Genomic DNA, 18,605 nt, shown 5'->3' with positions numbered 1-18,605 from the left:
TTTGGAAGTTCAAACTTGGGGGCACCATAAAAGTCCATTATATGGAGAGAAATTCTGAAATGTTTTCCTCAACAACAACAAAAAAAAATCCTTACGACTGAAGAAAGAAAGACATGAACATCTTGGATGACAAGAGAGTGAGTACATTATCTGTAAATTTTTGTTCTGAAAGTGAACTAATCCTTTAATTTCTGTAATTTCCACTGTTGACCCGTCCCTTACACGCTAGCCCACCCTTATCCTACCCATACCACCAAACCTGTCCCATACCCATATCCCACCTTAATAGAAGCAAAAGTGTTTTGCAATGCAATATGACCACATTAAGTATATTAAGCCACCTAATATAAAGTGTGACCAAAAAAATACTGTGGAAGTCAATGATTACCACAAACTGTTTGGAAAGCGACATTCTTCAAAATATCTTCTTTTGTGTTCAACAGAAAAAGAAACTCATACTGGATTGGAACAACGTGAGGAAAATCATGTCAGAATTTTCGTTTTTGGGTGAACTAGGCTATCCCTTTAACATAATGGAACATGAATAATGGGAAAAATATTCATATTTTGGTTGAGCCTGCTCTATATCTTTCATCAGCTCGAGAGATTTCCTCAGATATTAAAAAGCCAGTTTAGAGACTATGCTGTATATAGAAAAATCTGTATATTTATTTTACTATTATAGTACATGCTTAGACAATTTTTTTATTTCAGCAAACGTAAATAATTAAGCCAGACTTTCAAAATCCAGCTGCTCAGTTCCCCCCGACTCTCTCTCTCTCTCTCTCACTCTCTCTCTCACTCTTTTCTCTCTCCTGTTCTAAGTGAATGGGAGGGGCGCAGAAATCCTCGGCGTGTATAAGAAGTGCCGTTCTCACAAGCAGGGATTTTACACAGCAACTCAGGACGAACGAAATGAGCTGCCCCAGAGCCGCTACAAAATGCTGGATGGACACCTTCTCCTGGGATGGTTATCATTTACCATTATAGTGCATCTGATCAGCTTGCCTGGACCGAGCACAGCTTACTTCGGGTAGGCAGAGGAACTCTTCCTCAATCTTTAAATGTTTTTCAAGCCTCAAGTTTGTAATAGAATAAAGATAGATTTGAAATGTATGAATCAAAGATCATAAAACAAATACAACGCAATCTATGAAATGTTACGTAAACTTCTCTCAATAACAACCTGTTGCGATTCAGTCTGAGTGATGTTCTCATCATAGCATGTTTGCATGAAATCTCCGGTTAATAACTTATTTGCAAAGTCAGTAAATATGCGCTTATTTGCAAGTTCATTCAATGCGGCATATCAGGACATTTATCAATGTCTTAATTCAATAGCGTGTTTTGAATGGCAGGTACTAGCCGGTCAGGTTTGTCTTTTTCATAGATGCTTGTAGAGGAATGAAAACAGACACGAGCAGCTCTCAACAGCTGTTAACAATAAAGCTACGAAGATCTCTAACCTGGTGGCCAAAACGTCTGTTCAGATCGCAGATAATATTTCTTCATCCAGCATAAACACTCGTTTTGGCACCCCCATCGCTCGCTCGCTCGCTCGCTAAGTTTAATAAGCGCAAGTTCAAGAATGTGTGTTGAATTTACAGTTTCCCCAGTTCCCCCTATAAACATTCCCCTACCATAATTTTAATTGAGGTAATTGTGATACCGCGGGAACGCCTTTGGAATATGTTCCTCAATGACGCGTGCATTTCAGCTTATTGATATTCTTCCATTACGCGCCTTCATGTTTCGAGACGCATGTTTAAGTTTTAATCATCGCCTTTAAATCATTGTCACTTGTATCAACAAGTTACAAACCAAGTAGTCGACTGTTATGAAAGAATATGTAAGTGTTACAATGACAATTCTGATCTAATTGAGTAAAAACTGGACATAGTCCATGAACAGGTGGGTGTTTGATAAGCTCCTCCAACACAGAATTTGTAGTGGTGTTCCTTCAACAGTTGAGAAGTTCATGACATCAACCATATCATTATTTCTCTTGGCTCAATGGTGATGGAAGATTCTGTTTAAAAAGGTGTGCTAAGGAGAGGATATTGTTAGGGCAAATCAAGGGCCAGGGCGGGAGTGGCTCCCTCAGGCCCCATTGAACATTATGAAGCTGTAAACCGGTTTGTTGGGCTGCAGTGGTTGTAGACCGGGTCTGAGCCTACTCTACCCCCTCTTAGGAAGTCAATAAATTTAATAAATGCTGGCCTGTGTTCGCATGGGTGGGACAGTACTTCATATGAGGATTTATAGTCTCCATTATTTGATCTGAAAGATTGTTATCAATACTTAAGAATATTTTCCCCTTGTTTTTTGGCACATTTAATGGAAAACGATAAACTACAATGTCTGATAATGAGCAGATATGCGGTGTCAAGAGGCTGTGTCTAATGAACGCCTGGATATTTTTAACATTCAATTTGTCACGCGTTTGTCAGGCTAACTAGCCATTGTTTGGAAGTGCTCAAAGTTTGCCAGTTTCAGCACTTTGTCTACTTTGACGGAAACCGCTTGTACTTCCATGTTATCGGGTCATGAAAACAAACTATAGGAAACTCGTTAGTGATATATTTTACTGTGGCATTATGGGTGTTCTTTCTTATCTCACACAAAGAGTGTTCATTTCGAACGCTGATACGCCTGTCGCTTTCTAGACTCAAAGAGGGGGGCGACTCTTCAAGACAAGGACACAGTCGCAAATCAAACAAGTCATTTCAACCTTGTGCCAGAAACAGCATGAAACCATTACCTTCTGACATGTTGTCACGCTTGCGTCCACTAACGTGCAAATAAATACCTTCCATGAGGCGAATGCATCTTCTGGCCACTGATTTACTTAAATAGAGGGTCAATGTTGCATACCCAATTTCCCCAGTGCGGTGGAGCATATGTGAAACCTAAACACAGTCTCTGTTTGACCTCGCTCTGTGTCTCTGAGGGTTGGGTGGGATTCCTTGCCTAGCTGAGCCGCTGCTGAAATTGTCATCCTGGCCACAAGAATGCAAAGCCTTACTTTTTACCACCCGTCCCCTCCAGCCTGTAGCGGCAGGTGCCCAGTGTTTATTTCAGCTGTATCTCATTCAACAGCAGTCCCAAGGAGACCAGGTTCGGTCGGTTGGGGACAAAATGGTGGTGGAACAATACAGCAATATGGGGGCCGTGCACTTTTTGTCTAGGTGTAGAGCTCACCTCAAACAGCCTGAGGGACGAAAGGGGAAGAGGTTACGTGCTGGGAAAACACGGGGAAAATAAGCTCTGAATATCCGTGGAATGAGATTCTTTTGTACCTGGCTTTGACAAGTTTATGCAGATCTCCTGAGGAAGCCAGCCTGGGGTCACATGTGGGGAACTGCTTCCTAAAAGTAAACCTGAATTGAAATGCAGGTGAAAAATTAGGACTTGCATGTGAGATGGTGGTTATTGCTACCTACGTTTTAATTCTAGATATATAATATGTTTACATTTGAAAAGCCCAAAACTATTGCATTTGTATCTCAACAAAAGTTGCAGTGCATGTCTTTTAAAAAGAAGACTGGTAAAATGCAATTGACATATTAACAAGGAACTGAAGGTTCTTTAGCAGTTTCTTTCCAAAATCCTGTGTTGAAGATGCAAGAACATGCATGCGTATGCGCATTATTTATAACTCTGTAATAAAGGTTCAACCAGTTCTGGTTCTGGAATAGTTCTGTTCCTTAGAACCCAAGTCTTCCACAGTATTTCTGTAGGAAAAAAGTTGCACATCAGTCCTTATGTCATTCTTCCGTCATTTATTCTGATTAGGCTAAATAACAAACCTTGTTTGGTCACAACCTGTCCATCACTAGGTTTAGCAGTGGTTGCAGTGCCTGATGTTTCCACCAGGGGGTAGAGTCACAACTGTAAAAGCACCCTGCTCTTCAATCATCATCTGCTGCTTTATGAAACCTTAGCACAGTGGGAAATGTGTGGCAAAAACAGATATGAGCACAGAGAGCTGTGTGACGAGGATACGGGGAGAAGGTCAACAGAGCAGCAGTTTTATTCAAAGGTAGTTGTGGTCAGTTTGATCTGTTTGCGATGGCATTTTTTGGCCGCGACTCTCAGGAAAGCCCCGGTGCAGAAGCAGTTTGCTGCATAAGACTTCAGATTAAATCTCCCGACTAGACTTGGGCTTGGGAATGTTGATGAGAGCGGCTGCCTGAGCTGCGGTGGATCGCCTTTCAGTGCCAGAGAATAGCAGTGTCTGCAACTGAAGATCCTCACATGTGACCACTTCCTATACACACCCACAGACATTTTATTGAATCGTATGCATATTTTCTTTACGTGGAACTTAAAATGTGTTTCATTTAAAAAGTGTTTCACTTTTCTAAACGTACATCTCCACCGAAGTGTGCATCACTGCTGGACAGCTTAACGTAGTGTAACGTTTCTACTATAAACACACTTAAGATTATGAACTTTTCTTTGGCTTTCATGACATTTCAAGTAACCACTTGAAAAACATAAATCCGTGTCTCTATATTTCTACCGGTTTGTTTTTCCTCAATGGCTTTCTCGACAAGCTGTGAGAATGGCTTCTCCCGCAGGAGTCATCCCAACCCTGCCTTGATTATATGGTATTATTGCTCTGGGGAATGTCTTTAAATGTGTTTGGCACACTTGCATCCAAATGGCTCAATATTCTGGTAGTATGGCTCCGACCACAGCTTGGAGGTCTGCCTCGATTTTTTAAGAGAGGGCGGGTCCGCTCCTGCCATAACCCAGTCAGCGGTGTGTTTTGTAGATATGTAGGCTGTTGTTGGGAATGCAGTGATGGGCATCGCAGACAGGCACGCATTGCCAGGCAAAACCGGAAAGCCAATATGGAATCTGAATAGCTTTTGGTGGTCAAAGATTGATGAAATGACGTTAATTAGTGGCACTGCCATGTCATGTGCTTTTCGTCTCCCACCACAGGCTGTTTTCCGCCACAAAGGGCTTTGGGTGGACTCGGGGCCAAAATGATCAGTGACTACAGCCAAGATTAGATGACTGAAAAACCATAAGATGACTGTAAAAACCCTGAGCTATGAACCATACATGCACATTTATTACAAGGTCTGGGTGTTGATGTCAAAACAGTAGGCAAGACAAACCAAGAATGTACCTTGAGTTCATGCTTTTTCCGTTTCATTGCATCAAACTGGGAGTTTTTAATTAAAGCTGTTTGCCTTTTCATTTAGTCCGTTAGAGCCGCGCTGCCTGAATAACTTGAACAAACAAACAAAAACACATAACCACAGATGAATGTCTCAATAGATGGTTTTGGCTATAGGGTAGATTACGTGCATGAATCAGTCTTCAGTTTTTAAGACTGAACTAAGGAACAATATGCACTCTTAAAAAATAAAGGTGCTTCACGATGCCATAGAAGAACCTTTTTTTGTCTAAATGGTTACATCTGAAGAACCGCTCTGTTTCACAAAAGGTTCTTTGTGGCAAAAGAAGGTTCTTTAGATTATTATAAAGGTAAGAAAGAGACGGTTCTTTAAAAAACCTTTGACTGAATGGTTTCTAGAACCTAAAAATGGTTCTTCTATGACATTTGAAGAACCTTTTAAAGCACCTTTATTTTTTAAGAGTGTACTGCTAAATTATTTGCTTGCAAATATATAATGGTAACCAGAAATTCAACTGGTTCCTAGGCATCAGCAGTCATACTTGTATACTTCGATTTCAAGAGTGTCTAATATGTAGGAAAATATATAGAATCAATGTCAGCAGCAAATATAAATGACCACCTAATATAGCTTGCATTTGAAGATTAATTGGTTCTGTTAAAGCAATTTTGGTCTTTGGTTCCTCAAGGCACCAGCTGTAGCACTTGTAGCTGTGGTGCAAGATACACTTAGACTTTACGAGAGTCTCTAATATGTAGGAAAAGCTATATAATTTCCCCCAGCAGCAAATATAAATAACTCTAACTAATATAGCTGTCATTTAAAGATTAATTGGTTCCGTAAAAGACATTTTGGTCTCCTATTTGAAATGAAGATGATCAATGTATCAGCGCACCCATAGATGCCGTGTCATTATATTGTCACGCAGCTTACAGTAAGAACCATAAATGCTACGTTACTGAGCCCTGCTGTCAAAGCATGTTAGGATTCCCATCTCCTCGAGTCCATTTTTATGCCTTTATGGTCAGGACAAACACATCATTAAGGTCTATGTTTGCATGCTTTTAGAAAAGGCTTTTAGTGGAAGGCCAAATGAGAGAGTGGAGCAGCTCTCGTACCTGTCACTGGGTGCTGGGGTTGTCAGTGCCATGGTGTGAGGTCGATAGGTAGAGTCATGTGGAGCTCTGTGGTGCACCCATGCTGTGCCAGTCACACAGTCACCATCGCTGAGCAGCTGACCTGTGTCGAGCCCCGTGGTTAAACCTCTTACTAATGCTAACCACACGCACTGTACTGTACACACCACCCTACTGTGCGTGTCCTGCTCTACTACCCCTACATTGAAAGATAAGTTATTTTCTAAGATACAGTGCGTGCAGAATTATTAGGCAAGTTGATATTCTGGTCATATTTTTTTCCAAGCACATTTAACCAATCCCAAACTACATTATTCTTAATAACAACTATTTATAAGTGATATATAATTGTCCATGAATCCTGTAAGTGAAAAACTCAGGTGTGCATGAGACATGTTTAAAAAAAAAAGGCAAAAAAGAGATTTAACTCAGACTTAAAGTTAAAAATTATTAAATGCCCATGAGAAGAATGCAATACTTATGCAATAATATAATTTGCTAAGTTAAGGCATGACCGTTGAGCAGTGCTCATTGGGTCAGCACGGTCAGAAAAAAACAGGTGGAGAAGAAAATACATATGTTAACTGCAAAAGAATTAAGAATTAAGGTGAAGAGTCTGGTGTGAAACCATCAGGAACCATTTAGTCTCCAGCGCCTCCAACTTACCTGGAGTTTCCATAAGTACAATGTGTCAGGTTCTCAGAGACTTTGCTTGGGTAAAAATATCCTAAAAATGACTCTCACTTAATAAGAATAACACACTGAAGTGTTGTGAAATACATGAAGACTGTTTTTTATACAGCTTTATAGACATAAGTTGAGAGTGACTTTTGAAGGACCAGCATCACATCCTCTTGTACCACTGTTTGGGGATTGAAGTTTTGGGATTTCATTTTTAGTTCATCTCTGCAAGACAGCCTTTTTAAGGATAGGAGGCTAAAATGAACTCCTAAAACTTGCTGTCAGATCCTGGAAGATTCTTCAAACAGTGGTACAAGAGGATGTGATGCTGGTCCTTTGAAAGTCACTCTCAACTTATCTGTCTACTACACTCTTAAAAATAAAGGTGTTTTAAAGGGTTCTTCAAGCGATGCCATAGAAGAACCATTTTTGGTTCAACAAAGAGACATTCAGTCAGATTTTTTTAGAACCATATCCTTCTTACCTTTTTTATAATCTGAAGAACCTTCTTTTGCCACAAAGAACCTTTTGTGAAACAGAAAGGTTCTTCAGATGTTTAAGGTTGTTTATGGAACCATTTAGACAAAAAACGTTCTTCTATGGCATCGTGAGGAACTTATAAGCTTATAAAATGTATTTAATGTATTTCACAACACTACAGCATGTTATTCTTATTAAGAAAGGGTAACATTTTCAGGATTTTTACCAAAGCAAACCATCTGAGAACCTGACAGATTGCCGTTCTGGAAAATGGTGGCGCTGGAGTCTAAATGGTTCCTGATGGTTTCACACCTAATTCTTCGCCTTAATTCTTAATTCTTTTGCAGTTAACATGTCTTTTCTTCTCCACCTGTTTTTTGCTAACCATGCTGACCCAATGAGCATTTCACTGCCTATTGGTCATGTCTTAACTTTGCAAATGCTATTTTTGCATTAGTATTGCATTCTTCTCATGGGCATTTAATGGATTTTGACTTTTAGTCTGAGTTCAATCTTTTTTGGCTCATTTTATCTGTAAAAGAAAACATGTCTAATAATTATGCACACCCGAATATAAGACGTTTTTCACTTCCAGCCTTCATGGACAATTATATATAACTTTTAAATGATTAAATATTAAATCAATAGTAGTTATTAAGATTGATGTGGTTTGTAATTGGTAAAATGTGCTTGGGAAAAAAATATGACCAGAATATCAACTTGCCTAATAATTCTGCACACACTGTATTGTGGCCTGATAATATTGTTTCTCATAGACACCATTGAGATTCCTTCTTCTCAGGTTAGTTTCCAAATAAAACAACCTTAGTAAATACACATGTGTCTCCTCTCGCATTTCAAAAGAGATTACAACAATATGAAACAACAGTATGCCTAAATGTGCTAACGTTACTTTTTTTCCCAAAAATAAAGATATAGTTATGAAACTTATTCTATGTTCCAAAGTGACTTATATAATGCAATTATCATCAAGCACGCAAAACATGCAGACATATTTAGATTCCTGCTGAATGAGGTACGTTTGTCCACATTTATTTGTATAGCGCATTTCCCACTCAGGTAGATGCCAGCTATACCAGATGGTATAGTATAAGTAGATTGTTTGTTTAATATTTTCTAACACATTCTACTGACTATAAGTAACTTTGCATTCAAACACCTTCACCATTCACATTATCACAGTTTATTTTTTTTAGAAAATGGTCATAAAATATGACAAGAACTCAGAGTTCTGAGTTCTTGGTCAGACTGTGTCAGAACCAGTGGTGGATGAAGTACACAAATCAAGTACCTGAGTATAGATATGTATAGATATGTATACTGCCCTCCAAAGGCAAAGTGCAGTAACTACGCCAACACTGAAACTGAGAAAAATACCTTTAAATTTTTTACGCCAGCTAGTCAAACATGTTGACACTCTTGTTTCTCTGAATCGGGACAAAATTGAACCAGGAGACTTTGCCACAAGACAAAACCGTTGTCACAAAATCCATTTTAAGCCTTAACTCAATTTTGACCAAATGTGTAGTTACTGCGCTTTGCCTTTGGAGGGCAGTATAATAAAATATTACTCCAGTAAAAGTTAAAATACTCCTTTTTAATTTTATAGGCTACTTAATTTTATTTTAGCATATATTTTTTTATAATCCTACTGCTCAGAAGACCTAAGATTTTTTAGAAAATTTTTAGAAAAGATTTACTTAAATTTTCACCGGTAAGAAAAAGTGTTTTAAAGCTTGTTGCTTTGCAGAATGTCACAGTTATATATGACTTGAGAATAAGGCCTGAAGTTAGGAAGAACATTTCATGGAATTTTTTTTCTTTTTCTTAAAAACACCCCTGAACAAATTCCCCCAGAGGGCATCACTTCCCACTTTGATGATTACTGTAGTTACCATGTTCTGAACATTACAGTACATTCTACTGTACACAGTACTTTCTTTTTCCCTCAGATGTAATCTATCTAGGTGGTTGAATACAAATATTTGGACTTTATATCTAAATATTACCTCAACTAGACAGTTTGCATCAGCAAACAATATTTACTTATTTTCAGTATGGTTATGAATTAGGGGTGTGCGATTTGACGATTTTTGATCGTGGACCATTAAAATGTCTCCATGATCTGCTTTTGAAAAATACTGTACAACGCAACATACATTCACTCACAAGACACTGCATTAGTCGCAATCACAAAAGTGCATTATTTGCATGTGATTTAAAGCCTTTCCGGTTAAATAACGTTATTTTATCCGCACGCTATTCTGGCATGCACTTCATAAGCACATACACCTGAAGCGTGCATGCTAAAAGGCTGTCAAACAGCACCTGATTACTGGACTAAACTATCTTTCGTGTCTGGTTCGCTAATACTGTCAAAAACACACAAGGATTTCATATAAACACAGCTGGTTATGTCTAAAGTGAAAGTAAACAGCTGAGACAAATATGGACACGTGCCTGCAGATATTAGATGCGTGCAGCTCTTAAAGCGACAGAACTAAACGTGCTGCTGATTGTCATTAAAGGGACAGTTCACCAAAGAATTACTCAGAATCGTGATTTAAAAAAAAACTGTGATATGATATTTTTGCCATTTCGCCCACCCCTATTATGAATAAACGTTCATATCTGGCGACTCGGCTAGTTAATACAAACAATATAAACATTTATACAGTTGATAAACAATATAAAAACAGATGTCACATAAGGCTAAATGCGTAGCACTTTACTAAAACGGCTAACATTACAGCAGTGGGGAATATGAACGTGCATGAGTTATTTGATTAAATCGGTTATTTGATTTAAATAAATTAAATAGATGTTTATAGGTGTAGTTAAAAATGAATGCCACTATAGTTTGTTTTATACTTACATTTTTTATTCCTGTTCTGAATATCATAAAGGTAAAATGATTTACTACAGAGTTTAGGAAAATAAAATGCATATTTATAGTTTGTTTGTAAACATTTCAATTTATTTACCAGTGTTTAACATTATTTCTGAATGTAATAATAAAATGTAACTTGTACACTAATGCAACTTATCTGTTTTTTTTTCTTTTAACAATGCAGTTTTGACCTGATGCGACTCATTTTCCAGAAAATACTTTACCAACCTACAATCAAACGTCAGTGGTTCTATTTTATTCAGTTGATTTCTCATCAGATTCTTCCAAAACCAAGTCCTGTCAGCAGTATTATCCACGTTAAATATATTAATAGTGCTTCATGAAGAAAACTTCACTATTACAATTGCTCAGGTATTAAACTAAAATGTGACCCTGGACCACAAAACCAGTCATAAGGGTAATTTTTTTTATTGCTATTTGTACATCATCTAAAAGCTGAATAAATAAGCTTTCCATTGATGTATGGTTAGGATAGGACAATATTTGGCCGAGATACAACTATTTGAACATCTGGAATCTGAAAATACATTGAGAAAATCACCTTTAAAGTTGTCATATTACTAATCAAAAATTAAGTTTTGATATATTTATGGTAGGAAATTTACAAAATATCTTCATGGAACATGATCTTTACTTAATATCCTAATGATTTTTGGCATAAAATAAAATTGGATCATTTTGACCCATACAATGTACAGTATTAAAAATATGCCTGTGCTATTTAAAGGAACACTACACTTTTTTTGGAAATAGGCTCATTCTCCAACTCCCCTCAAGTTAATAAGTTGAGTTTTACAATTTTGAAATCCATTCAGCCGTTCTCCTGTTCTGGCGATATCACTTTTAGCATAGCTTAGCATAGATCATTGAATCCTATTAGACCAATAGCATCACGTTCAAAAATGACCAACGAGTTTCGATATTTGTCCCATTTAAAACTTGACTCTTCTGTAGTTATATTGTGTACTAAGACCGGTGGAAATGCAAAGCTTCAATTTTCTAGGCTGATAAGATAAGGAACTACACTCCCATTCCGGCGTAATAGTCAAGGAAGTTTGCTGCCGTAATAAGGCTGAAGCTGGGAACTCATTTCGGAAAATACTCAGCCTGCTTCGGCCATATTACGGCAGCAAACTTCCTTGACTATTACGCCGGAATGGAAGTGTAGTTCCTAATCTTATCAGTCTAGAAACTCGCAGCTTTGCATTTCCACCGGTCTTAGTACACAATATAACTACAGAAGAGTCAAGTTTTAAATAGGACAAAAATCAAAACTCGTTGGTCATTTTTGAATGTGATGCTATTGGTCTAATAGGATTCAATGATCTATACTAAGCTATGCTAAAAGTGATATCACCAGAACAGGAGAACGACTGAATGGATTTCAAAACGGTAAAAATCAACTTATTAACTCGGGGGGAGTTGGAGAATGAGCCAATTTCCAAAAAAAGTGGAGTGTTCCTTTAAGAATGGCTTTGTGGCCCAGGGTCACAATTTATTTAATTTGTTAAATGCTTAACTTGTCCTGTACTATTTGTGCTACAGACATAAACAATACCTCAAATCTTGTGTACTACAAGATGTACTACTTCTTTTCCAAATGCTGTTAGTGCATCTCAACAGTTGACTTGTTTAATTCAAAACTGACAATGCTGATATTTAACTAAAACATAACCGAGAAATCCCCCCAAGAAAGAGTTTTCCTTTGGGACGCGCTAGGTATTGTCCATTAACTTTTCCTTTGTATATTACACCTGGTTACAGCTGTAGTAGACTGGCAACTCTGTTAATGATTTTAAGTACATACTCATGTGACCTTGCCAAACAAAATATTAGTGCCGAGTGAATAAACATCTCATCCTCACCCATCTGGCCCCACAAGCACATGGAAAACACTTTTCTTTGCGAAATGTTTCAAACATGCTGGATTGTCTATCCGTGTCCGATTGATTTTTAGCCATCCTGTGTGTGTACATCTGCAGTTTTCCTGTGTTGTATCGTGACTAGAGCGGACAAGTTTACAACATGATATTTCTCAACATCTCAACTATTGTGCTAGTTGACTGGTGTCGGGAATCCAGAGATCAAGTCTCATTAGACAGCCACAGCCCACAGTGACTCTAAAGGTCATGGTGACTCGTTCACATCCTGTGTGTGTCACTCAACTGTTGCCGTCATGTCCCGTCATCTTCTTGCTATTTGGGAGCACTTTGTTCTTCGCTGGTGAATTCATAGTTAATTTTAGGGGTGCAGACTGTGTTCATGAAGATTTGTCGTCATATAAAACCGTTTCTGTATGCTGACTTGTACTGAGTGGTCATGACTGATTCAAGTCCAAAAAATATTTGTCGAGCTGACTACAATGCTTTTTGTCAAAATTGTTATTGATGGAAAGGCATGAGTGATTTTCCACTAGGTCTCAGTCAGGTTCTTTCTCAGACATGTGTAATCGTTTAAATCATTACAATAATGAGCAACGTTTGTTTAAAGTTCATCTTTAATCCACAATAATATTGTTCCATGTTTTCTTATATCACTTTTCCATGTGTGTGACTTCCAAACAAAGACAATATTTGATTAAAGCCAGAGTTATTAATAAACGGCATTACTAGTGACATTACTTTTTTCGGTAACGAGTAATCAAACGAATAAATACGTTGCGTTCTTCTTCTGAGGTACATTCTGGCTTATTCCTTTTAGCGCGTCTCTTTCCAGAAACGAAAAGTAGCCAAGATTAACTTTTACGTATACTTCTTTTAAACTAAAATAGGAAAGTATACTTCTTTGACATTTATCTACTTGACTTACACTTAGAAAAAGTCTAAATATATTAGAGCTATACTTGTGCACTGAGAATCTGTGTTTTCATTGTTATACGCTAGGGGTGCTTTTACACATTTTCTGTCCAGAATTTCCAAAACACAAGAAGAAACCGAAACAACAGATGCTTCTACATGTAATCTAACACAATCGTCAGACATAAAACAGCATCAAAACCATAGATATGGAAAACTGTGTAACGTTATGGAATAAAATGTCGACCCATGAAGAGGTAATAATGACTGTCAAGCTTTGGGGTGTTGATCAACTCCATCTATGTTTTGATTTTCATGAATAGTCTTTTTTTAGCTTTTTGTTCAAAGTTTTGTTTATTTGTTTAAGCGTCTATAAAAAAAGAAAGCATAAAGCTATTATAAAATGTTTTTGTTTACATGCAGATACCATGTTCTTTCTTTTAATGTTTTGTATTTTCATATATTCATATAATGAAAAAATATACAAATTAATACCAAAATAGGGACAAAGTAGTATACTTAAAGTATGATATAAAGTTCAAGAAAACTTACGAGTATACTTGCAGTATAAAACTACTAAACTAGTAGTTCACTCAGACTGTACTTCAAAGTGAACTAAAAATGCATAAAAAAGTTTCAGTATACCTATAAGTTTGCTTTTAGTATACTTGCAGTACAAACTCGAAACATAGATGCAAACTAGTTATGTACTCAAAGTTTACTACTGTTATACTTAAAGTATAGTATACTAGTTTTATATACTAGAAAGTGGGGCAATTTAGTCCCAAGGAGTATTGAAATAGTACACTTAAAAGTACACTACTAGTACACTGATATTTGTATACTTACTACATAAAGTAAAAATATACTTGACCTTTACTTAAGTATACTTAATAAAATAAACTTGAAGTGTACTTCTTTTTGGTAAGGGGCACGTATTTGCGGAGATTCAGGTTGTTTTATTTACGTGTCTGTCAAGAGAGGTGATGGAGACCGAGACCACAGAGAGCCCAACTGTTCATTTTATTTATTTTACAAAAGCACATCGTTTTCTTGTTATTATGCATATGCACAAATAAAAGTAGACCCTTTGCAGTTTCAAATTGAGGATTTTTTAGTTCTTCATCGAGAAAAAATGAGACAGACGAGTTTTGCCATGGGATGTTTTTATCGTCTCTCACATTGTCCCACAGCAACATTAAAATAGTGTAGATTAGTGTACAATGTTTTATTCATTTACCATATTTAATATTGAGGGGGGGGGGGGCATCAAAGTTATTTGACATTTTTTTAAAAACTTATTACAATAGTTACTTTCCCTGGTAATAAGTTACTTTTATAATGATGTTACTAAGTCAGTTACTATTTGTGAGAAGTAACTATAACAAATTACGTTTTAAAAGTAACGCGCCCAACACTGATTAACCATTTTTGAGACGTGCAAATGAAAAATGTAATTTTGAAAAATGAAATAAAAATAATTATTTTTTATAATTCACGAACGGAAACATTTTGTAATATGTTTTTGATGTACATTTTCCATGTTAATGCAACATCTGATTTTAAAATGGCTTTCAAAGGATGAATTTTTAGATTTTAAGTTTTCAACGGATTATGAATATAATTTCTTATGATTTTTAAAGTGTGATGGGGAAAAAGGCAACAAGGAAGTCTGTTTGTGACAAAGATCAGAGCTCCTGTTATGAAGTAGATTTTTGAGGTGCACTCTTGTCATAAATTAATCTATTATTTTTCCTATATGTGACCCTGGAGCACAAAACTTAAGTCTTAAGTCGCTGGAGTATATTTGTAGCAATAGCCAAAAATACATAGTATGGGTCAAAATTATTGATTTTTCTTTTATGCCAAAAATCATTAGGAAATTAAGTAAAGATCATGTTCCATGAAGATTTTTTGTAAAATTCCTACTATAAATATATCAAAATGTAATTTTTGATTAGTAATATGCATTGTTAAGAACTTGATTTGGACAACTTTAAAGGTGATTTTCTCAGTATTTTGCACCCTCAGATTCCAGATCTTCAAATAGATGTATCTCGGCCAAATATTGTACTGTCTTCACAAACCATACATCAATAGAAAGCTTATTTATTGAGCTTTCATATGAAGTATAATTCTCAGTTTTGTCAAATTTAACCTTATGACTGGTTTTGTGGTCCAGGGTCACATATAATTTGTAACACACACAAAAAAGTAAAATATCTATTTAGGAGCCTTAGACCTTTCCAACAATATTTAGTTTGTCATGATTAGATTAGAATTTACTTATAAAATGGTGAAGTAAACCATGGCAATGATTATATGGCAGTGAAGATATTGGCTAAATGCATCTTTTGGGAGACTTTTTTATCTCTAAAGAAGACACTGAGATTCAAATTACTGTCAAACCTGTGCACATATAAAATAAATGTTGTCCAATAGTAAGTAGTGCATTGCTCTCATAAATTAGTACCTGTACACTTCACAGCTGCCACAATTCCTTCACAATTCAGAAACTCATAATTAATAAACACATCCAGCAAGTCTTATGATATATCTCTACCTGTCAAACAAGTAATCACTAACCTGCAATGCTAACCGCACCCCAATGGTAAACATTCACTTGAGTGTGATCATTATGAAGGGAGTCATTAGGATTTTTTGGCTGCCACACATGGGGGCGGAAAGATGTAAAACAGGCTGCCACTGCTGCTTGGCTGGATCTACCACTATTGCTTTCCACCTGGGTCAAGATGAGACTCCAGCACTGCTCTCTGAGGGAGATGTTCTTCTACCCCTGACGGAGGAGGAGTTGTTTTTCAGTACCCAGTAGAGGAGGTGTTCTTTTTCTGGTGGAGTGTTTTTCAGGCCCCTCACCTCTTGGAGGAGCTGTTCTGAGAACAATGTCAGATCAGACAGGGTCAGGGTTGAGGGCCACAAATTCATTTCACTGACACTGAGCAGATATTGTGCAATGCAATTATGATTTGCTCGCTATCTTTCTGATATCTATAACATGCACTGCGATGTGTGAAATGTCATTAAAGCATCTTGAAACACTCTGAACGAGCATCACAGACTAACGCTAAATCCATCTTGCTGACACATCTGTTGAGAGTTGGCTACGATTGCCATGTTTTTGTCCAGAGAGTGGAAGAACATTCCAAGCCAAATCAGAAACACGAATGGACTCCTCGAAGGTTTTTGTTTGGCTTGTGCGAGTAACTCACACTTTTCCTCACATCTGTCTTTGTTTTGGGATACTGTGGTAGACAGCTGGGGGGGTACGGGGGGTGTCTGAGAAAAGGCTTTGTTTGGGGTCAACAGCTGGGGGGAATGATTGGCATGCATTTGAAGTAATTGGGGACCCTGACTTGCCAGCCGCGAGACCACACAACCAGCAAGCCCAAACGCGTTGAAAGCAAGTTCGCTTTGTCTAGGTTCAAGACTGTTAACTGTCTTGTGTGTGTGAGGACTTGTTTTTGTGGTGGCACTGAGTATCGCCGTGTCGCTTGTTTGCGGATATTTGCTATAAACGTTACAACTTTTAATCTCACTTAAGTGCTCTAAGTGCACTTAAAGAAAAAAAAATAAGCAACAGTATTTAAAGGAATAGTCGAGTTTGTTTCTTCTTGTGGAATGGATTTAGAGAAATTTAGCTTTGCATTACTTGCTCACCAATGGATCCTCTGCAGTGAATGGGTGCTGTCAGAATGAGAATTTAAACAGCTGATAAAAACATCACAATAATCCACAAATAATCCACACCACTCCAGTCCATCAATCAATGCCTTGTAAAGTGAAAAGCTGTTTGTTTCTGAGAATCAAATGAATCATTAAGACATTTTAACAAAGTGATTCATAATTCATGATAACCTTGATAAGCATAAGCTATCTCCAGTGAAAAAGTCTGTCATTTGTTGTTGTCTCATGTCAAAATCCTTATTCTTAATATTTCTGTCTTGATTCAGGTGAGATGACTTTTTCACTGGAGAAATCAATATTATGGATGGAGGATGGATAGATATATTTTAGCAAGACCCTAGTGAAAAATTAAATACTAAAATTTATTTAAACTAAATTGATTTCATGCTAAGTACACTACAAATACATTTACATTTTATGTACTAAATAAAAATACCTTGCAATTGTACTTTTAGTGTACTAAATAAATTGTATTTAATGCACTTTAATTGTGTGGAAGTAGCACTGAAGTCCAACTAAAGTATATTTGATTGTGCTAAATTGGAACTATTGCAAGTATACTTTAGGTACACTTTAAATATTTTGTATTTAAATATCGATATTATTTAAAGATCATACAATCCTCATCAATAGTGACATTAAACATATTTTAGGCTTAATATTTAAAAAATGTGCATTGTGCACAAGTAGTACTCCAAATAAAGTTTAATTACAATTGCAAAATAAGTCTCAAGCAGTATGTCAGTAATTATGTTAACAGACTTGAACGATACTTAGTATAAAATAGGTGCATTTTTAACCATTTACTTTTTTACTAGGAGTTAAAAACATCTAAATAAAGGATTTATTAAATCTCGGATGGTCCGAGTACATTTTCAGCAATTTGTCTATTGTGGGTGAATTATTCCTAATTACAATAGTGACAGTACAAGTGCAAAATAAAATATTTGTTGCATGCTAATTAGAGATGGGGTCTGACACTGTCACAAGTCATAGTCGGGAGTCAGGAAGGCTGGAGATCCAAATGAAACTGGAGGGGACTGAGGACCAAGGTGGAGCCAAAGGGATTTCTGAAAGCCAGAAAGTCAGAGAGAGCAAGTGGGGAAGGTGGAGCCAGAAGGTTGGATACGACCAATGGAGATGAAGGATAGAGGAGGCTGGAGGAAGATCCAGAAAGTGTTTGAAAAGCACACAAAGCACGTATGGAACTGGCAGGGAGAGAGCCATCTTGGGCAGTGTTGCCAAGTCCCGCGGAATTCAGCTATTTTACCACTGTTGCTGCAGGTTGTTTTTCATGTCTGCGAGTTGAAGCAACCCCAATAAATGTAATATTTAGCCCTTGGAATGCTAATGTGATGTTTAATGGGGTACCCCCTCTCAAAATATGATTGGGCTACTTTTGGACTAGTTTTGAGTAGCAATTGGAACCCTGGCAACCCTGATCTTGGGGGTGGGAATATAGGCAGCTGGATAGTCAACAATCTTGAAAACATCAGCACCGTGATGAACATGGCATCAGGGATAGAAGTGGCAAACAGGCTCAGTCTCTATGGTGGGAATGGACTCTGGCTTCATGGTGGGCGTGGGCTCTGGCTCTATGACTGTGGTGGGTGTGGGCTGGGGCTCTGGATCTGTTGCAGGCATGGCCTCAGGCTCTAGATCTGTGGCAGGCTTGGGGAGAGGCTGGATGATCTCAGGAGTGTGAGCTGGGACTGGTGCA

General features: G+C 37.3%; 1 protein-coding gene across 1 annotated transcript in view; it reads left to right on the top strand.

The window, feature by feature from the left end:
• The first annotated feature begins 828 nt into the window (after window positions 1–828).
• wnt9a (wingless-type MMTV integration site family, member 9A) overlaps window positions 829–18,605 on the top strand; it is a 51,388-nt gene continuing 33,611 nt past the window's right edge. The window contains 2 exon segments of the mRNA XM_073848939.1: window positions 829–852; window positions 855–1,033. Coding sequence (XP_073705040.1) covers window positions 829–852; window positions 855–1,033 — 203 coding nt within the window.

The sequence above is a fragment of the Garra rufa genome, chromosome 10 (assembly GCF_049309525.1).
Source record: "Garra rufa chromosome 10, GarRuf1.0, whole genome shotgun sequence".
In the NCBI taxonomy this organism is placed as follows: Eukaryota; Metazoa; Chordata; class Actinopteri; order Cypriniformes; family Cyprinidae; genus Garra; species Garra rufa.
Note: the sequence above shows the minus strand (reverse complement) of the source record. Positions and strands in the feature narration are given on the sequence as shown.